Below are 23,070 nucleotides of genomic sequence, written 5' to 3' on the forward strand. Positions count from 1 at the left end.
CGGACGAGCTTTATCAGACTATGGTGACACAATAGTGCAGCAGACATGGTTGGACGTACTTATGCATACCCATGAAATAAAAATAATCTCTGTATTAATACCTGTACCAAAACGTAGTCACGGTCATCCATAATCGATTCGGACAGGAGCGATATGATTTAGTACATAGGTTACGAAAGATATAGCTGTGAATAGATTGCACTGAAAGTCACAATGAAGTAGACTCGCAATCATCTTTATTTGCAATAGGTTGTGTTGGCTTGAGTTTTATTGTCAAATTTCGTGTGTGTCTGGTGATATTTTGTCCTTATTGAAGCTGGAAGTTGAATTCAGACGAACGTTGACATATAAAATCCACGAATTGTTGATCCCGTGTTTCATAAATCACAATTAGAGCTGTATCAATGAAGCAGGACTCGCAAGGTGAGTGAAAGAGTTTAGTTTTACGCTGCACTCAGCAATATTCTAGCTATATGGCGGCAGTATCAACAGCATGAATCTACTAAAGTGGGATACAATGACATGTGTCAACCAAGTCTGACCACCCTATCCAGTTAGTCGCCTCTTACCACAAGCATGGGTGAATCAAAGATCAATCCTAAGCGAGATCTTCACAAGTCCTGGTGAGGGCCACTAGGCCAACCATTACACTCTAGATGTATCAGTGAAACCAGAATATCATACAGTTCAGACTTGACACAAAATCCAACAATGTTTTCCAAATCAGAAATTTTTATTTCACAAATATGCACATTTGATTGAGCAGTAGAGAAAGATGCTGAAAGCTGACACAGTGGAAGCAAGAGGCCAGTCAAATAAGGCATTTTGGCAGTGCAAGATACATCAACCTGAACCAGGTGTGTGGACACCCTGCATGTCCCCCCTCCGCCCCGGTGGACCACTGTTACCTCAACCTAACGCCCCTCAATAGCTGGGCACAAGCCAGGCATTATGCTCAATTATGTAGGACACTACAACTGTTTACTGTCCTCATTTTGAGATCAGACATTTAACCACCCTCACTTGACATGTAAGTAGAATTCTAAAACATGATTCTAAATGTTAATTCTTTAAACTCTCCGAAGTATGAATGTTTAAACAAACTATATACACCATCTGTATACTAACTGGTAACCACTGGTGATAGGCTGGCTTGTCCCAGGGATCCACCGGTTGAGGGACATGAGAATACCTACTGGTGCCTGATTTGGAATGTAATGCAATTTATACAAAATACCAAAATGCTTGAAACGATGATATACATGTATAAAAAGATAGCACATTGATATTTTGATGACATCATAAAAATATGCTTAAAACTATCAAAATGTATTGGCAAGTCCAAAATCTCTTCAGAAGTAGAGGTATATGCAAAGTTGATAAAAATAAATAGCAAAATAATCGCATGGATACAAAACTGACCAGAAGTGGGTTACATGGTTGAGTATTAATAACTAAAGCTACAATAATATGAACATAGGAGTACAATACTGTCAACTGTTCTGTGCTCTACAACATGGCAGGAAGACAGCCATCAGGTCTCCACTACAGCTGGTGAGATACAAGGGTAGGCCACATTATGCCACAACCACATTTTAAGGCTGTCAATGTTATATGAAACAGTACAGTTTCATTCTGGACTATAGGTGAGATCTGATGGCATGTCAGTCAATGGCACCTTCTACAAGTAGTTGAGGGCTGAGCTCTCCAACCCGATTGTTTGGCATGATATTTGATGTGGCAGACTACTAGCTATAGCACACTCACTAAACCATGTAGTCACTACTGTAACAGCACTGTACATATGTTATAGCAAAGCACCTTCTGGGCACACATCTCTCACCCCACCATCATGTAACAGTCATGGAACCACGATTGTCTCTCCAACGCCATCTCCGACATTTGGAAAAGGCCACTTGTAATGTGAAAAAAGCAAGATGTGGATGTAAATAGTTACACTAACCTGACATATGTCCCCATGTTACACATCTACTGAGATGTTAAGGATGAAAGATATCCAGATAAAATATGCTTTCTTTGAGCAAATGAGAAGCCAAAGGATAGTAGACTTTATCCAATATAGATTTTAGAACCTTTAACTGCAATAATGAAACAGGGACCTTTAAGTAGAAGGTATTGTCCAGAATTATGACACAATTGACTTTTGGTGTATAAATTCTGGCAACACTGAGCCCAAAAGATAGCAAAATAAAAAAAATATATATCAACATCAGTACAGGTGAAAGGGAAAAAGTGTCATGTTGTAAAGAAACATGAGAATATATATTGTACAAAATACCGCATGAAAATATGTAAAACAGAAAATAAGCTAAGTAGAATAGGGATGCATGAAGAGGTAATGCACCTCTTGTGAAAACACTTGATTGCTAGTTAGGCCTGCTATGAACTACCTAACACCCCCTTGGTCCCTGCCTTCTCCATAGAGCCACGCCAACATCTACACATGCTTCTCAAGATGTACAATAGGAAAAACATCACAAAACAGATGTAGATATAGCTTGATGATGGAGTTTCCATTACCACCATCACCACATTTTCATTGCATTATATGCCAAGACACAATTACCACATGAGGACAGTTACTGCATGATCTGATGAACAATTACTAGACATCTTGAGAAAGCTCCTTGTCATGTAGGTGGGTGGCTCGATGGAGTAGAATTCCTACACACAGAAAACCTTCTACTGAGGAAGTTCCTGCTCCAGTAAGTCAGAACCAGGATTAAGTCATTGTTGTCTAAAATACTAGGGGTCACATGACATGGTCAATTTGTTCATTAGGGAATGCAACCCATTAGAAACCCTTCCACTGACAGTGAGCATGTTGACATCACGAAGGTAACCTGCAGGCCAGGGAAAGCGTTTCTATCTAAGGTGATCTGACTCAACAGAACAGGCAGTCGACACAAGCTTTGGGCAGTCATATATGGAACTGTACACTCTCTAGAGGGGATCACCTCAAATCTGAAACTCAGGCTACCATTATCCTTGTCCATATAAGACTGCCTTGCCAGACTGTTATCTGTGTGTACCCTCCTGTGTTTCTGCATCATTGATAATCAACACAGCAGGACAGCAATGGAAGGTTTTCTGCTCTACAACTACATCAGTACAATGCACTGGTTTATCATAATGCTGCCAACATTGCAAAAGGTGAACCCAAAGTGATCCCTAAGTTGTGATAACTTGAAATGAACATACCATTGGATTTCAGACCACAGCATCATCTAGATCTAGTACACCCTGTCTTGCTGGCCACTACTACTACTACCTTCAAGCACAATCAGCTGGAACACTCATATCTTAATACCGTTCAAGACATCAATGGCACAATTTTATATCACTTTGGACACAAGCATCATGAGTAATATTAAACACTAACATGCTTCAGACAGACATGTTACTGACTTGTTGAAAGACACAACCCAAGCACAGTGGTGTAGAAGACCTGACATCAGCCAGAGGTTAGTGTTAACCACACCTTCATACAAATCTGAGGGAAAGTTCTCAACATCAACATACTTGTTAAGCAACAGTATGGCACTGACATAAAGTGGCAATATCTAGAATCCACTCAATATAATAGTTGTAAATCTGTACCATTGGTAGATTGAGCAGGTACATCAAACCAGATGTTGTCCATGCTGCTGGTTTTTAGAATTGAGCTCAACAACCTTTGTTATGAAACAAAAACAGAATAAGCATCAAAACCGACATATTAAGCAATATCAGCAATTATCATCAGCAGAGCTAGACATATGTAATACAGGATGATGTACATGAATATTATTCAAGAATACTGGAGGCACAAAACAGCTGGTACAGTGGTGTCACCGCAGTCAAGAATGACTGCCTGTGAAGTTGTGATAGCAGCTACGGTCACAGTAGTCAAATATGCTTCATTAATTAATTATATGAAGAGATGGATTGAATTAAAAGTCACACTAACCAAAGCTGCACAAAAATATGGCCACATTGTGATAACTTCCTCCCTCCTTTCTAGTCCAGTAAATGCTTCAATGGAACAATGTTGCAGCCAGGCCATAGCAGAAACTTCCCTACAGAAATCACAAGCAGCTAGTGTGGATGCTGACTTCCAAGCGTGTGTTGATCACCATCCCTCTTCCCTGGAAAGACAGATGATTCTTGTGTGATGAAATAGATTGGTTGCTCATAAACCTGGCTGCAGCACTGAAGGTAGAGATGACACAGAATTCCTGACAAAAAGCCATTTTATTTGTTCTCTGCTGGAGCTTCTTCAGTCTTTTCTTCCTTTTTCTCCTCAGTGTTTTCTTCCTTCTTTTCCTCAGTCTTCTCTTCCTCCTTGATCTCTTCTCCCTTCTTCTCCTCCTCCTTGTTCTCTTCCTCCTTCTCACCATCTTCCTTCTTGAGATCATCATCTCCCTTCTCTTCCTTGATCTCTCCATTCTCCTTTGGCTTCTCTTCTCCTTCCTTCTCCTCTTCCTTCTTCTCCTCCTCCTTGTTTGCCTCCTCATCTCCTCCAGCATTGGGGCCCTTATACTTCTTGGACTTCTTGATGAAACCTCCCTCTATCATGCTGTAGGCCATATCAATCAACGTCTCCTTCGTCTCTCGTGGAGTGATGCCCAGCACATCCTTCATCTGAAACACATAAGAAGGCACACTTACTGCAAAAACTTCTTTTCATTATACCAAGTTCAAAATGGACCATTTTTTCTTTGTCTCTTGTTTTACACAGATATCATCAATATTGCAAATGGCAAGAGTAGTTTCAGAAGAATGTATACAGACAGACACATTGGGACATGCACTTATGATATCTTACAGACTCCAAGGGTACAGGGTTATTAACTGAGACAGAACTTACCCTTGTATTGTCAAACTTGTAGACCTTGTTTACATTTGGCAGAATCATCTTGATGGTCTTGTCAAACAGGCTTGTCATCCACAGTGCAAAGTAGGGGCAGTTCATGGTGGGGACGTTGTAACCTGCACACACCATCAACACATTACAAATACTGCCATAAGTCACACAGTATTACTATAACACCCCTCCTACGAAGAGAATACCTTGCTTCATGGGTACAATACAATACTTCCTATCACTGTTCTGGATAGACTAAATGAACCCCAGTTTGGCCTGCTGACCATTACAGAACTTGATGGGTACAATACAATACTTCCTATCACTGTTCTGGATAGACTAAATGAACCCCCAGTTTGGCCTGCTGACCATTACAGAACTTGATGGATACAATACAATACTTCCTATCACTGTTCTGGATAGACTAAATGAACCCCCAGTTTGGCCTGCTGACCATTACAGAACTTGATGGGTACAATACAATACTTCCTATCACTGTTCTGGATAGACTAAATGAACCCACAGTTTGGCCTGCTGACCATTACATAACTTGATGGGTACAATACAATACTTCCTATCACTGTTCAGGATACACTAAATGAACCCCCAGTTTGGCCTGCTGACCATTACCGGTACATAACTTGAAGGGTGCAACATTATACTTCATATCACTGTTCTGGACAGACTAAATGAACCCACAGTTTGGCCGGCTGACAGTTACATAATTTCAATATGGTGTAAACTTCTCTGTTGCTTAGTGAAGCTAAAAATTTTGCACCAGAAACTTAAAATTACAAAATACCAGACTGAGGTGAAGGAAATGCATTTGTATGTAGGAGCTGGTACTATGTGTAAATACATACCATTTTCTGGGACACACTACGACAGGGACAAACATTCACACAACAACTAGTATGAAAACAATTTGAAGATTTGAGTGCTGTGATAAATATAACATTCACATCTGGCGTGCATAAATGGATCATGCAATCATCATTAAATTATTTCAAGCAGACATTCTAGAATCTAAAATAATAAAAAACGCACATACCAACAACAACTGTCTGCACTGTGACAATCTATCTTGTTGCATGGATTTTTCACCAGTTGTAAGTTCTTTCAACAATGTGCTAATCTAAGCTCTGAAAAACTTGACTAGGAAGTCATGAACTAATTGATGGTGATTGACTTGCTTACTACTTCTTGTAAAGGACAAAAGGCTTGGGGGCTTTGATGTGACAAGGGAGTGCTTTCATCACTGTACCATACACAAACTCACCTTGGCTATCAAATTTCTTGGACAAAATAAGAGCCATTTCTTTAAACCACATGTTCTGAGCATAACAAATGTGCCGTCTACCTGCACAAAACATGCAAGCAAACATACAAGTATTCATGCAAATCAATACACAGCAGAAGCCAACAAATGTTAATGACACGGTGAGTATTGTCCAAGCACCTTGCGGACAAGATGGCCTGGGCAGTTCTGTATCAGACTTGCAAACAGTAGCACACTGCTTGGAACTTGATGATCTTTTCAAGGTTGAAACATGATAAAAAGAAACCTCTTTGTGTAAATACTGATATGAATGTCTGTTACTATGCTCCTTCATGGATACTGTTTGCAAATCTTCCACACAACACAACAACACAAGACAAAATAAACACAAACAAGGCTGGAAAACATCTGTAAATGACAAAAGAAAGGTCAGTACATTTGCTTAATGTGCACTGCAACTGTGAACGTGGTGAACTAATGTTAAATAATCAGTGTTTTGAGAATCATTTAAAAGATTCTTGTGATCCTTCAGTAATTTTACATGAAGTTGAAATGTGCATTTTGTATGCACAGATGAGAAGAATGGACCAAAAATATATAATGCATCCTGATGGACACAATAATATTTATTGAACCAAACTGCTGAAATATCAAGGTCCTGTTATCAAAGTTCTTAACAACTCTAACATTGTGGTCCCCCCTGGACTACTCGTTTTGTGTGTGAAGGTCAAACATTGTGAACAGTAAATGTTTTGGCAAGTGACAGCAACTTAAAAGAGTACTGTGATGGTTAAATGTTAAAACCAGCAAACTGTAAAAAGAAGAACAATCTTACTACACTATGACAGAAACATGACACATACAAGCAGCACACAAGACATCATCAGTAAGCACATGCTTGACACAGTGACATGCTGCCAGTGTTTGGTCCAGCTGCCGGACACATCACCTTGAGGTTTGAACTCTTTAGCAAGAGCCTGCGCCATTTCTTTCATCCACATGTTAACATTAACAGCAAGGTGACGATGCCCTACAATGAATAACTATATGTTAAGAGAATCAGAACAGCTTAAAACGGTAACAGCTAAGATTCCCTGAAGTCGAAACCATAGATCAGTCATTTATACTTATAAACATAATGAGCTGGGAACATTGAAGATCCTGGTGGGCAGACAATCATCTGTAAACCTGATGTGAGCTGAAATTTCAGTTTCTGAATGAGCACAAATATGGAAATCACATATAATAAATAACAATTTCTAATAAGTACATCAGTACACAACTATAAGGAATTCAAAATGATGTTACCAAATTATTTAGTTATTCTCCAACAGGAAAACTAAAATCCATATGTCAAGTCAGTATCCATGGGAAGACTACACACCTATTCTCTTTACAATCTATCTTCTGAAGGTTAATTACAAGTTTATCAAGAAGAAGAAATATGATTTGTTCTTAACATAGGTCTCTCTTAGAGTGAGTGAGAGAGCTTGGGTTTAAAACCACTCTTAACTGTAATAACAATATTTGAACAATAAATAACAGAGGTGAGAGTAAAACCTGGGCCTTTGGTTACCTCAAACAATAAGCTACTACCCTAGTTGACCAGTGATAAGACCTGACGTTGATGCCAGTCCTGGCACTAACCTGCAGCCTCAGGGGTGACCATGGCCTTGATGTGGGCAGTAGCAACATCCCGCACATCCACCACCGGGAAGTTCAGTTTTGGAACAACAGGCATGGCACGTTCCAACAGGCGCTTGACAACCTACAAGTACAAGTAATCTTCCTGGATCAGGCAAAGGAAAAAAAGTCATGACACAATCCATTAGTTACTTGACAACCTACAAATACATGTAACCTTCCTGGATCAATCAAAGAAAAAACAGGCATGGCACACTCCAATAGCTGCTTGATAACCACTTACAAACACAGCAATGTTCCCTGATCAGAGATGATATATTATGGCCCGATTACTAACACACCTACTAGCACAATGTATGATCAAATGGTGTGACAGCTGCACGGTCTTCTATGATGCAATAGTCTGAAAGATTCTACAACCTTCATTAGCTAGCTGCAGATTAAACAGTGCTAAGACTCACTAGTGTAGTGAGGCAGCACCACTATCCATGGAAGTGTTACACCTACCTCCATACTGGTACACTGTGATCCATGAAGAACAGGGCCCATTACATAGGCAGGGTTCACCACGGCAAGTTCAATCTTGTCCGAGTCTGGAAACAGGACAGCAGAAAGTGTCACTTCAATATATCCATGACAACCTCAAAGATCCCACAATCCATATTCATTCAATACATTCACACTTATTCATCCTTCAAAAAGCAATATGGAGCTCGTATCTACTGAGCTACAAGGTACTTGTGGGACAGAAGATGCAGGGATGCCAATCCACAGCCCATTTGATATATCTGGGACAACTGGCATCGAGTGAGCGAGTGAGTTTAATGCCCCTTTTAGCAATATTCCAGCAATATCACGGCTTGGGACCCCAGAAATGGACTTCACACATTGTACCCATGTGGGGAATTGAACCTGGGTCTTCTGTGTTATGAGAAGATGCTTTAACCGCTAGACTACCCCACTGCCCCTATCTGGCATCGAATATAAGTAATCTAAATTGACAATTAGTAATAGTCATTCGTAATGTCTAACATGTTTGGATAAACATGATAAATGGAAGTTATTGATAGCAATATATTTCACCATTTGAACTCCTCAAAATCTGTGAACTATCCCATCCCATGGTAAAGTGATTATTTGTCGACTATGGACAAGTTGTGTATATATGATAATGACTGAAGTGAAGTCAACAGTTAGTTGAATTACAGGTCATGTTGTTTGGACAAAACTTTTAAAAACTGACAATCACATTGCAACAGGAACATTTCACTCGGACCTAGTTTAAACTATTGGAATCATTCTGCCAAAATCACAATCGCTTCTTTCTCTAAATAGTGAGTGAGTTTAGTTTTACGCCGCACTCAGCAATAATCCAGCTATATGGTGGCGGTCTGTAAATAATCGAGTCTGGACCAGACAAGACAGTGATCAACAGCATGAGCATCGATCTGCGCAATTGGGAAACGATGTCATGTGTCAACCAAGTCAGCGAGACTGACCACCCAATCCTGTTAGTCGCCTCTCACGACAAGCATGGGTTACTGAAGGCTCATTCTAACCCAGACCTTCGTATCTCTAATTAAGGTGCTGGGAGATAAACAACATTTATTTCATTGGCAGTACTAGGGGGCAAATGATATGTGATTCCTTAACTCTCACAAACCTGTAGGGGTGGGTATTGCAGAGAATTTTCATATTGCGATATATTGCGATGCGAAAGCTTATATTGCGATATGTATTGCAATATATTGCAAGAAGGTTTTTTTAACAATAAACTACTACTGATCAAGTTAATGTTTTACTTATAAAGCAAAAACGCAACACAATCACTATGCTTCATTAAGCTATAATAAAAAACTTTTAATCATGACAAAATAAGAATATAGATAATATTTAATGTAATTTTCACCACATTCATTCCCACCACCATTACCACAATTGCCACAATCATCAAGGTTTCCGAGTGTTAAGAAGTTTTCCGAATACAAGTCAAAATATTGGTTTTCTATCAGCGTATCGCAATTGAATCGTTTTCATGTCTGATTCGGTTAATACGGGTAAACCGGTTATATTGCGCAGCCCTACAAACCTGGCAACTCTTTAACGAAGTCCCAAGCAGCTTTCTCTGCCAGCGTCTTGCTCTTGGCATAGGCATCCAGCTTCTCCAGGTCAGTCCAGTCCTCTTCTGTGCATACCTTGTCAGCATTGGCTGATGGTCCCCCTGTCAACACACAATCTTTGTTATCAGAGCAATGCTACAGTTATCAGAAGTCTGACTGGTGATAGATGCGTCTTGGAATTCAGCTGTAGTGTAAAAGTTATTTCAATAATGCTCGAATGAGACCAATGAGTAAACCGATAAGTAACCACGCTAATAAACTTATGTTTGTACAGAAATTGAGACCTACAAAAAAAGCTGGCTGCTGTAATTTACATTGCCTAAAAATATTTTGGAAATGAGAACACAATGTTTGATGATACTTTGATGATTATCTTACAGGAAATAGCAGCACAAGAACTTGTGAGGACCACCCTTTTGACAGTTTTGGTGGTGACACAAGCTTTCAGCACACTCTGTGTCCCATCAACTGCTGGCTGGATAACTTCGTTCTCATCCTTGGGACTCTGGGCAGGGAAGGGGCTTGCCACATGAATCACAAACTCAGCATCCTTGACAGCCCTGGAAGCATGAACACATTATACAGTTTCAGCAAATACACAAAACCATTGACAACATGTTCTATATTCGATTCATTTATCCACATCCCATACTGTTAATCTTCTGTCGGCAGAGTTAGTGAGGCAGTGTTAAGTCCAATCATTATTTATCAAGGGTGAAGTTCATTTAAAAACACTGCAAAACTGACGACTTTCATCTGTCTGAAGTAAGAACTGTATTAAAAGTATGTTAAATGTTTCAGCTAGTTTTGCAAACACAGACCTTCCCTCTTGCTGACTGGCTTATGCTGCCAATCATATTGATTTAGCTCACCATGTATCATTGTATTACTGTGCTGCCCATTCTAAAAGCTACAAAAACCTGAGCACTGTTAAATGTTTAATGCCACTTACGCCTCCCATGACTCTGGTTTGGTTAGGTCAGCCTCGACAAGTTCCAGTTTGTGTGCAGCCTCTGGACACAGGTCCTGAAGGTGCTTCACCTTGTTCTCATCCTGCAAGCTCCTCACAGTGCCCCTTACTCGGTACCCACCTTCTTGCAGCTGCTTTACCACATGTGTTGCAATGTAGCCTGAGGCGCCGGTGACCACCACCACTGTAGAGGAAAAATATATGTTTTAATGCGGTAGCCTACTCACAAAAATGGTGTCCAACAAACTATCAATGCTGAGGGATTATTTCACCCATGCTTAAATGGTATCATTCTTTTTTTGGGGGGACAACAAAATATCTTTGTACATGTAAGTTGTTTTTTAGTTAGACTCACAAGACATCTGATGACCTTCTTAGACTTAACCCGTTTACTTTCAGATGCCACTGCATATCCAAGTTAAAATCTCTATCTGTTCCATAAAACTGCTGCTCTGCAGCTATTCCTGTTGCATGGCTACCAGAAAATCAATACTCTAACAGATCTTGTTTCTGTGTTTCAAACAGCTGTGATGTTTCTGTCCAGAAATCTCACAGTATCGACAATGTCATTTCTGGCTGAGGAAGCAGCAGCGTCACAACACAGCAGCATGTGAGACACCAGGAGAGATACAATACATCTCATCTTCACAACACCGTAGTATGTGAAACACAATCATAGCTGCAATACATCTAGATCTTCATGACACCGTAGTATGTGAGACACCAACATAGCTGCAATACATCTAGATCTTCATGACACTGTAGTAGATCTTCATGACACTGTAGTATATGAGACACCAACATAGCTGCAATACATCTAGATCTTCATGACACTGTAGTATGTGAGACACCAACATAGCTGCAATACATCTAGATCTTCATGACACTGTAGTATGTGAGACACCAACATAGCTGCAATACATCTAGATCTTCATGACACTGTAGTATGTGAGACACCAACATAGCTGCAATACATCTAGATCTTCATGACACTGTAGTATGTGAGACACCAACATAGCTGCAATACATCTAGATCTTCATGACACTGTAGTATGTGAGACACCAACATAGCTGCAATACATCTAGATCTTCATGACACTGTAGTATGTGAGACACCAACATAGACATCTCATCTTCACAACACCGTAGTATGTGAAACACAATCATAGCTGCAATACATCTAGATCTTCATGACACTGTAGTATGTGAGACACCAACATAGCTGCAATACATCTCATCTTCACAACACCGTAGTATGTGAAACACAATCATAGCTGCAATACATCTAGATCTTCATGACACCGTAGTATGTGAGACACCAACACAGCTGCAATACATCTAGATCTTCATGACACTGTAGTATATGAGACACCAGGAGAGATACAATACATCTCATCTTAACAACACCGTAGTATGTGAAACAAAATCATAGCTGCAATACATCTAGATCTTCATGACACCGTAGTATGTGAGACACCAACACAGCTGCAATACATCTAGATCTTCATGACACTGTAGTATGTGAGACACCAACATAGCTGCAATACATCTAGATCTTCATGACACTGTAGTATGTGAGACACCAACATAGCTGCAATACATCTAGATCTTCATGACACTGTAGTATGTGAGACACCAACATAGCTGCAATACATCTAGATCTTCATGACACTGTAGTATGTGAGACACCAACACAGCTGCAATACATCTAGATCTTCATGACACTGTAGTATGTGAAACACCAACATAGCTGCAATACATCTAGATCTTCATGACACTGTAGTATGTGAAACACCAACATAACTGCAATGCATCTACATCTTCATGACACTGTAGTATGTGAGACACACACATAGCAGCAATACATCTAGATCTTCATGACACTGCCATATTTGAAGCACCAACATAGCTGCAATGCATCTAGATCTTCATCACACTGTTGTATGTGAGACACCAACATAGCTGCAATACATCTAGATCTTCATGACACTGTAGTATGTGAAACACCAACATAGCTGCAATGCATCTAGATCTTCATGACACTGTAGTATGTGAAACACCAACATAGCTGCAATGCATATAAATCTTCATGACACTGCTGTAGTATGTGAGACACACACATAGCTGCAATACATCTAGATCTTCATGACACTGCCACATTTGAGACACCAACATAGCTGCAATACATCTAGATCTTCACAACACTGTAGTATGTGAGACACCAACATAGCTGCAATACATCTAGATCTTCATGACACTGTAGTATGTGAGACACCAACATAGCTGCAATACATCTAGATCTTCATGACACTGTAGTATGTGAGACACCAACACAGCTGCAATACATCTAGATCTTCATGATACTGTAGTATGTGAGACACCAACATAGCTGCAATACATCTAGATCTTCACAACACTGTAGTATGTGAGACACCAACATAGCAGCAATACATCTAGATCTCTGTTGAATGTATGCTTTTACCCACAAGCTGCTGTTGGATGTATGTTACTACCACAAGTTGCTGCTGGATGTATGCTGCTACCACAAGTTGCTGCTGGATGTATGCTACCACAAGCTGCTACTGGATGTATGCTACAACCACAAGTTGCTGCTGGATGTATGCTGCTACCACAAGCTGCTGTTGGATGTATGCTGCTACCACAAGTTGCTGCTGGATGTATGCTGCTACCACAAGCTGCTGTTGGATGTATGCTGCTACCACAAGCTGCTGCTGGATGTATTCAACTACCCACAAACAGTTGTCAGATGTATGCTGCTACCACAAGCTGCTGTTGGATGTATGCTGCTACCACAAGCTGCTTCTAGATGTATGTTACTATCACAAGCTGCTGCTGGATGTATGCTACTACCACAAGCTGCTGTTGGATGTATGTTACTACCACAAGCTCGCACTGCATGTTGCAAGTACTTTGGTGTGGGAACAGACTAGACTAAAGTATGTGAACTGTGTAATGTGAACTAAATATTTCACTACTTGACTTTACCATGTATATCTTGAGGCATCGAATGAAAACCAAGCTGACGCTTTTATCACAAGGGGCTGTCAGGGCCTAGTATTGTGTGCAGGGTTTATCTTCCTTATTAGACACTGCCAGATGCAAGTGTTTTCTTTCCTGTGCAGGATTGGCCCTGATTGTGAAGGAACTAGCTACTTGTGCTTATTGTCTAATGCCAATTACTAACTTGCTGAAAAAAAATATAAAAATTATTGCTCAATTACTTAGCCATACAATCACACATTTGGCAGCAGTACATCTGTAAAGGATGCTGACTAAACCCTACAATCATGTAGTTTCCTTGGGTCTCTTGGAAAAGTCTGTAAAAAAGCATGGTTCCATTAACCTGACCGACCTTGCCAGTCTGACGCAGACCATCATAATTTCATTGACCTTTCGGAATTCTAGACATGGGAAATGCTATATCTTACTAGCCATACTAAGCCAATACCTAAAATGTCCACACCACTGAAGATGATGCTATCTGATCTTAACAAATAATTATCAAGAAAAAAGAAATTATTAAGAGAAATGAATCTGTTTAGTTGAATATTCCATATATCTCTTTAAGTAGTATTATATCATGGATTTATCAAGATGTGCCCAGTGGCCAATAATTTGCCTCAGGAGTGAAGTCAGTGACAATTCCAAAAATTAAACTTAACATTTGCGAAGTCATGTTATTATTGTAAAAACTGGTACAAGATACACATAGCACATAGCATTGATACTTAGCTAAGTGATTTGTGAGTTGACTGTTACACCATATTTTGGCAAATAATTCCAGCAATACCAGATCAGGGTTCGTCAAGATTTGGATTGTTCATTGTTGAAGGTACACACAATCATTTGCCAACCATAGGGTTACCCTCAACTTCCATGAAGGGATCTAGTACAAGATTTCACTGATTTGTCAGGCCTTCAGAGAAATGTTTGGAACAGCGCTGGAATACGCTAGTACATCGGTGAGTTTCCTCCGTTTTCTTCCACCTTAACAGAATTGAAACCGTTTGAAATAAAAGCCAGTATTGATAAAAAACACAGCCTAATTATCATAGGACATACCTAGGAAAAGACCGTGAAGTGTGCTGTTAAACATCAGGCTGACGTAGGATCTGCAGATGGGCACAAGGATGTCAGAAACTCCACACAGGCCTAAAGCTGTTGTAAAGAGAATTAGTGGAGCTCTGGGCGATGTCATGGAAAAGCTGCCAAAAAGAATTCGTCCAAAGAAACTGCCACCACCAATGGCTGAGATCAGTAGAGCGATCTCAGTGGACGTGACATCTGGTAAAGCTGCCACGGCCTGTTCCGGAATGTGCGATCCATATATGAAGAGACTGACGCCACTGAACATGGCTGACAGAAGAAACAAGATGAACAGTGGACGCTGTTTGAACATGGCACGGTCAGGGAAGCAGCAACTCTTTCGGCTTGCCAACACGTCTTTCTTTCCTATAACAATAACAGAAACCACCTCTGTACAATATGTTTCATATTAACAAGTAAAGACAATGTGGAAATTGTAATAGTTATATTGATACTTAACATTCATGTGTGAATGACATGAAACTGAGGGCAGTGATACACGTACCCTTGCTGTGATCTGGCTGCAGGAGGAGGGAGCACACTGTTGAGAGAGATGGCGCCTATCCTCAGCAGCGCGCCACGCCACCCAAAGTTGTCCAGGACGAGACTCCAAACAAGTGGAAAAGCAAGCATTCCAATGGCACCACCAGTCGCCATTAAACACAACGCAAGTGGCAGTCCTTTACCAAACTGGTGACTGATGCAGACAATAGCTGCTAGCTGACACAGAGCTGCACCAATACCTGAAGGAAATAGAGCAAATTGTATGAACAGTTAATTAAAATAGAGCAAATTGTATGAACAGTTAATTAGATTCCCCTGTGAAATGTATATAAAGCCACACCTAATTCAAAAGAATGAGTGAGTTAAGATTTTAAATCACATCGCGAGTATTTCAGCCATATCGTGACTAAATCATTTTATAGAAATATTAATAATTAAAGGTAAATAATAATATTCTGTCAACGAAGGACAGTAAAACAACTAGATTATCACAGATATAAATTTAAAACTAGTAATTAAATCGAAAATATTTTTACTATACATGACAATACAATATAAAAACAGGCTATAGATCGCCAACAACTGAAGGTAGATCACCATAGTAGGAAACTGAGAGCTCTTGATGTTTCTAACAGATGGGAAACTGTAAAACGCCTACCGCAATCTCTATTTGCAAATACATCTCCGCGACGTCACGGAGATGTATTTGCAAATAGAGATTGCGGAGTGTGATCGTCCATACTTCAGGTTTCTCTCGCGATCAAATGATCAGGTCAAACCTCCTACTGTTTATGAATTCTTTCGAGTAGTGTTTGGGATAAACTGCTCACCTTTTCTGGCTCAGTACATCACACAGGAGCACGCCAAAAGCCATGAAACAGACTTGACTATGGCGTCAACGACAGTTGTTAAATCAACTTACATGGACGATAGCATAGATTCTGTTCAAACTGACATTGATGCATTACAACTTTACAACCAGCTGATGAACCTTTGGGGAACAGCAGGTATGCACGCCAGAAAATGGCTGTCAAATTCAAAGAATGTTCTGAATGAAATTCCAGCGGAAAACAGGCTGCAGGAAATTAGCATTTTGACAGATGAGTTGCCATCAGTCAAAACCTTAGGACTGGTCTGGTGTGCTGAAGCTGACGAATTCAACTTTGGTTGTAGTTCAAAAAACAAATTGCTCACAGTGACAAAGAGATCCTTTCTCAGAGAAATTGCCAAGGTTTTTGATCCGTTAGGATTACTAGCACCATTCGTTTTGAGAGCAAAAATCTTACTGCAGCAAATGTGGCTTGCTGGGCTCGGATGGGATGAGAAAATGAATCCTTATCTTGAAGCAAAAACATGGAAGTGGTACAATGAAGTGCAGCTGATTTCTTCTCTCAGATTTCCGAGAAACATAGGATTAAACCAAGCTGCAATTGATCAACAGTTGCATGTATTCGTAGACGCTTCTCAAGAAGCATTTGGCGCAGTCATCTACTGTGTAAGTAACCTCACCAGTCAAAGCAGGTCTAGCACTCTAGTAGCATCAAAAAGCAGAGTTGCTCCGCTCAAAGCAATGAGTATTCCTAGGTTGGAACTGCTTGCAGCTGTTCTTGGTGTACGACTGACACTAATTGTCACAGAGGCTCTTGCTGTTTCTCCAAAATCAGTAAAGTTTTGGTCAGACAGTGAAAATGTCTTATGTTGGATTAAAAATCAAAGCAGAAACTTTAAACCTTTTGTTGCAAACAGAGTTGGGTTCATACAGGACAATACTCACCCAAGTCAGTGGAAATATGTCCCAACCAAGCAGAATGCTGCTGATATTCTCACAAGAGGAGCACATGTTGAAACCTTGAATAGAAAGGAATGGCTTCAAGGTCCAGAGTTTATAAAACAAGATGAGAAAGAGTGGCCAAATCAAAGGAACTTGAAAGTTGATGAAAACTTAGAAAGACGCAAGGAATGTCAGTCAGATATTACAATGGTAACATGTAAAGCTGCTACAGTGATGAACTGGCACTTGGACCCTTCAAGATATTCAGATTGGAGGAGATTGTGCAGAGTTACTGCCTGGATACTTCGGTTCGTTCACAATGTTTCTTCTGGAGAAACTAGGAAATCTGGTGAGCTTGATGCTGATGAAATTCAAGATGCTGAGACACTAGTTCTTTTGAACACTCAAAAGGAAGCATTTACTGAGGAATACGCAGCCTTGACCAAAGGAAAACAGCTTCCTAAATCTAGCAAATGATTGGGTCTACATCCATTTTTAGATGATTCTGGACTGATCAGATCAGGTGGTAGACTCAGATATGCTGAGGATCTTTCCTATGAATCGCGTTTTCCAGTCATACTTCCTAGAGCTCACTGGGTAACAAAGTTGATCGTGAAACAATTCCATGAAGTCTGTTGTCATATGGGAACCAATTACACATTGGCTGCATTGTCAAGTAGGTTTTGGATTATAGCAGCTCGTGAGGAGATTCGTAGTTGGGAACATGAGTGTGCTTGGTGTAGACGACAGAAAACCAAGCCTGCTACACAGATAATGGCAGATTTACCAAGTGTCAGGGTTAGATGTTCCATGAGACCCTTTGCTCAGACAGGTGTAGACTTTGCTGGTCCCTTTCTAACAAAGCAAGGTCGGGGGAAAAGTCGACAGAAACGGTATCTGTGTTTATTCACGTGTCTATCAACTCGAGCGGTACACATGGAGATAGCTTTTGGTTTAGACACAGACTCTTTCCTGAATGCTTTCTCTCGTATGGCACACAGAAGAGGAATGCCGAATGAAGTCATCTCTGAAAACGGCACTAACTTTGTAGGAGCCGTCAAGGAACTTAGACAGCTAATTTCGGAACTTGATGGAGACGATGTAAAAGCTTCTCTACCCAGCAGAAAGGTCGTGTGGAAGTTTAATCCACCACATGCTCCACATTTTGGCGGAACTTTCGAATCTTTGATTATAACAGCCAAAAGAGCAATCTATGCTGATCTTAGTTCTGGTGATATATCAGACGAGGAACTGATGACCGCCTTTGTAGGGGCAGAGGCTTTGTTAAACTCTCGACCTCTGACATATCAGAGCGCACATCCCAGTGATGTTGTGCCTCTTACACCAAACCATTTTCTACATGGTCAATGTGGTGGCCCCTTTGCACCTGAGGAAGACCTACAAGACTTCAATCCTCGTAAACGTTGGAGGCGTGTGCAGGAGCTACTGAGGCATATATGGAAAAGGTGGATGAAAGAGTGGTTACCCACTCTCAATGTCCGCATGAAATGGCAAGCTACAAGTAAGGACTTGAAAATAAATGACGTGATCATTGTTGTTAGTCCTGAATCTCCACGTGGAAGCTGGCTGCTAGGTAGAATCACCAAGATATATCCAAGCAAAGATGGACATATCAGAATAGTGGATGTTCAAGTGGGGAAATCGGTTTTGACTAGACCTATTACCAAGCTTTGTCCACTGGAGTGGTATCCAGAATAGGACGAACGTTGTGTACATTTCAAGTTCAGTACAAGTCTACACAACATTTAGTGTAATTAGATGTAAATATATGTCTCTCTGAAAGACCAGGGTCTTGTCAGCAAAGGGGGATATGTTCTGGAGAGAAAGTTAGTTTCTTTGGTTTTTTGTTATCTGATAGCCAAAACACATCTTTACAAGAACCATGAACGTTGCATCAAAACGCAACCGTAACGCCTCGTGCAGTCACTTTCTGCACGTGCAGAGTCGAGCAGATAGGTTTCTGACGGCTAAGTGAATGGTCGACAATTGTGATCAGTGAGACTCTGGTCGTTAGATTACACAAATAGTTTGCCATATTCGGGCATAGTATAGATACTAAACAATTTAGAATTATAGTTGCGTATCTTCGCAGATAGCTTATTTAGTTCATGTAGTTTAGAAAAAGTATCATATTTAGTTTGGTGGTCGGAGTGGCAAAAGTATCATATTTAGTTTGGTGGTCGGAGTGGCAAGAAGGTTGTTTATTTACCATTTAGTTAAGCACGTTTGTTCACGTTTCACGTTCACAAATTAATTTAGTAATTCCACTGCGTAAACAGGGACAATGGGGACTTAGAGTACATTTGCTTCCTGCATGGACCCTAGCTGGATGTACACCATGCCTTCAACCATTAGCAATTTAGACAAACCTATCCATACATTAAAAAGACACATATTCAACGATTAAAATTGGAAAGTTTTAATTTACTTTGATTGTTGTGCGACTTACGTACCTTCTCAGGAGGACAATGATTTTACAGTACTTTAACCCCCCTCGAGGATACAGCCACTAACAACCTGAGCTACTAGTTTAAACCTCCAATCATAAAATATTTGTCGATTTACAAATCATTCAACAAATCTAATTCTTTACAAAATGAAATAACTAAATTAGAATGGGTATTATTAAAAACATGCTTTATAGTTATCCCTTGAGGTGGAATTAAAAACAGTCAAACACAAAAGAAGTTTTGACTATATCGGTTTACCGAACCTATCCATAATACTAATTCCTTTTGACACGATCAAACAAATACTTATCACTGAAATGAAATAGATTTGTTTAATGAGATGAGCATTGACGTCAAAAGGAACGCCAAATCAATGACGTGAAAATGACTTCAACATGCGTGCAATATAAAATGGATCTAGAACCGTACGCGTAAAGCTAGTTTGACAGCACAGATTACTATAACTGGACACAGAGAACGTGACGCTAGCATGACATCACAGATCACTATAACTGGACACAGAGAACCGTGCCGCTAGCTTGACATCACAGATTACTATAACTGGACACAGAGAACCGTGACGCTAGCTTGACATCACAGATTACTATAACTGGAAACAGAGAACCGTGACGCTAGCTTGACATCACAGATTAGTATGACTGGACACAGAGAACCGTGACGCTAGCTTGACATCACAGATTACTATAACTGGACACAGAGAACCGTGACGCTAGCTTGACATCACAGATTACTATAACTGGACACAGAGAACCGTGACGCTAGCTTGACATCACAGATTACTATAACTGGACACAGAGAACCGTGACGCTAGCTTGACATCACAGATTACTATAACTGGACACAGAGAACCGTGACGCTAGCTTGACATCACAGATTACTATAACTGGACACAGAGAACCGTGACGCTAGCTTGACATCACAGATTACTATGACAGGGCACAGAGAACCGTGACGCTAGCTTGACATCACAGATTACTATAACTGGACACAGAGAACCGTGACGCTAGCTTGACATCACAGATTACTATAACTGGACACAGAGAACCGTGACGCTAGCTTGACATCACAGATTACTATAACTGGACACAGAGAACCGTGACGCTAGCTTGACATCACAGATTACTATAACTGGACACAGAGAACCGTGACGCTAGCTTGACATCACAGATTACTATGACAGGGCACAGAGAACCGTGACGCTAGCTTTACATCACAGATTACTATGACAGGGCACAGAGAACCGTGACGCTAGCTTGACATCACAGATTACTATGACAGGGCACAGAGAACCGTGACGCTAGCTTGACATCACAGAGTACTATGACAGGGCACATACTACGACACATACCTGGCATAACTCCGAGACACAGGTAAAGAAGATACAGGTTCGTAACCATTGCACTCAGGACCATTCCTAGCGTTAAAAGAAGGCCTCCAACGATGCTGGTCAGGCGCCACCCCACGCCCTCTATGAGGTATGAACCTAGAATAGCTAAACATACAAAATTCTCCCTTTGGTTGCGAAAAAATAAAACAAAGTATGTTCACTGTTCATCCTTTCAACGAACAACATATACACAATCAGCAAACAAGCGTTCAAATTTCGTAAGAACTGTATCAGTTTGTATATTTGTATTCACGTACACCTGTTAAATCTATCAGTACATTTGTTAACAAAGCAATTTATGTTCGGGAAACCTATATTTTGTCTATCTGTATAGACAATGGCTGTATGAGACTGAAAGGTGATCCATGGCTATTGAAATCCGAAACCAGGTTTGTTATTGTGAACGCAATGCAAGTTTAAGGTTCAGATTAAATTAGATACAAGAAGTAGTAGTTTCATAGATTAGAAATAATTGATTGAAACAGCTGGAAGTAAAATTATTTAAGAACATTTAAGTACCATTAACGAGAAAAGAAGAAATTTTAATATGTTTATAGTTCGATGAATCTAATTCTATTATCACGTTATTAGTACATGAATACTGTCACCATAGCTAATACGACGATGAAACGTTGTGTGTTGTTGTGGTCCACCATTTCAAGCAGAAGCATCCTCTAGCAAAACAAAATAATAATCAAACTTTGTTACAAAACTCAACGCCTGTTTCAGACGCTGATGGAAGCCCAGAACACACTCTTAGAACCCCCACATGGAGTTTACATGATATGACCAGTATATGTCACTGAACAATAAACACCTGAACATTAAGACATTGTCAAGAAGATGGTTACTATTTGTATGGAATATTTAACATAAAATCAAGCATTAAACCAACGATTAAGAAAGGTTGACGGCACCTTTGGGCAATGCATTACGTAGGTCTCATGATAGGACATTTAGTACATATGATATAAGGCTATCACTTGGAGAAATACACGCAGAGACTGTTAAACAGTGTTGGTCTGAGAGTGTGTGTCTTGGTTCAAGCACATATATATCGCAACAGGACAGAAGTGTGTTGAATGCCTGCATCATGTCTCATGATCTTACCTCCAACACCCAGCATCCCTGCCATTAGAGAGCCAATCCAGGACAATTGATAGTCAGAGAATCCTTCCATTTCCTTCAGGTGGGTGTACACCACGCCGTAGCTGTTTCCAAGCCCCTGGGTGAAAAGGTGGAGGACAAAGCCAGCAAATACCAGCCCCACATCCCGTATTGTTAGGGAAGGGGATCGAGAAGTTGGGTGGTCCTTGGGGGACATGCTGTCGATTGCCTCCTCAACATCGCCAACATGAGTGAAGGATACATTAGTATCCTCGAGTCTATCACTACAGGTTTTGTCATGACCGTGAGAGTGTGAGTTGCTCAGATGTGCCCCAGATATGTCGATCTGGACCTTACTGTCATTTTGGACATCTTTGTCAAGATGGGAACCGGCATCAATAGAAGCATCGTCCACACGAGGCTGACAGCTATAGGAGGAGACTTCTGGTGTCAGTGAGCTTTGCTCAGCGCCTGATGAGAGCGTGATGATGTAGACTGACGTCATCACGTCGTCTTACGGTCTTGACGAAGACTGACGACAAGCTGGGTTCCTCCTAGGTGTTCTGTGAGTGCTTAAAGAACTGCAGTTCATGCTTTGCCTTTTTATACCTTCAGGACAGCTTGGAAAATGGTCTGTTGACTGAAAAGACACGGCAAGATACTATACTCAGCATTCAACAGTTGAGTTACTTAGTGTCGAAGGGTATAATGTATGCGAAGACATGCCGGTGTGTGAGCAGAGATTAATTAACATCATTAAACCCATAAACATGTTTACTGAGAGAGAAATGCGATTAATGTGTAGGATATGCGATGTCACTC

General features: G+C 40.4%; 3 protein-coding genes across 3 annotated transcripts; 1 reads left to right on the top strand and 2 right to left on the bottom strand.

The window, feature by feature from the left end:
* Positions 1-714: 714 nt before the first annotated feature.
* LOC124278916 (phenylacetaldehyde reductase-like) lies at positions 715-11,083 on the bottom strand (the record flags this gene model as incomplete). Its single annotated transcript, XM_046714748.1, has 8 exons — positions 715-4,644; positions 4,871-4,992; positions 7,096-7,176; positions 7,794-7,914; positions 8,298-8,383; positions 9,880-10,011; positions 10,289-10,470; positions 10,863-11,083. Coding segments are annotated over 8 exons (1,335 nt in total), but the record flags the coding sequence as incomplete, so codon positions are not given.
* A 2,265-nt stretch (positions 11,084-13,348) lies between these two features.
* Positions 13,349-13,831, top strand: LOC124278917. Its single transcript, XM_046714749.1, has one exon. The coding sequence runs from the start codon at positions 13,349-13,351 to the stop codon at positions 13,829-13,831; it is 483 nt and encodes a 160-aa protein (XP_046570705.1).
* Positions 13,832-15,530: 1,699 nt separating this feature from the next.
* Positions 15,531-22,753, bottom strand: LOC124278918 (monocarboxylate transporter 11-like; the record flags this gene model as incomplete). Its single annotated transcript, XM_046714750.1, has 3 exons — positions 22,252-22,753; positions 21,103-21,246; positions 15,531-15,730 (listed from the first exon to the last, which is right to left on the bottom strand). Coding segments are annotated over exons 1-3 (846 nt in total), but the record flags the coding sequence as incomplete, so codon positions are not given.
* Positions 22,754-23,070: the final 317 nt, after the last annotated feature.

The sequence above is a fragment of the Haliotis rubra genome, unplaced genomic scaffold (genome assembly GCF_003918875.1).
Source record: "Haliotis rubra isolate DU_JTF1 unplaced genomic scaffold, ASM391887v1 Scf243, whole genome shotgun sequence".
NCBI classification, from domain to species: domain Eukaryota; kingdom Metazoa; phylum Mollusca; class Gastropoda; order Lepetellida; family Haliotidae; genus Haliotis; species Haliotis rubra.

Bases quoted from the DNA above. Each gene is read 5' to 3' on its own strand.
- LOC124278917 (XM_046714749.1), top strand. From the start codon at position 13,349: ATGTATGCTTTTACCCACAAGCTGCTGTTGGATGTATGTTACTACCAC.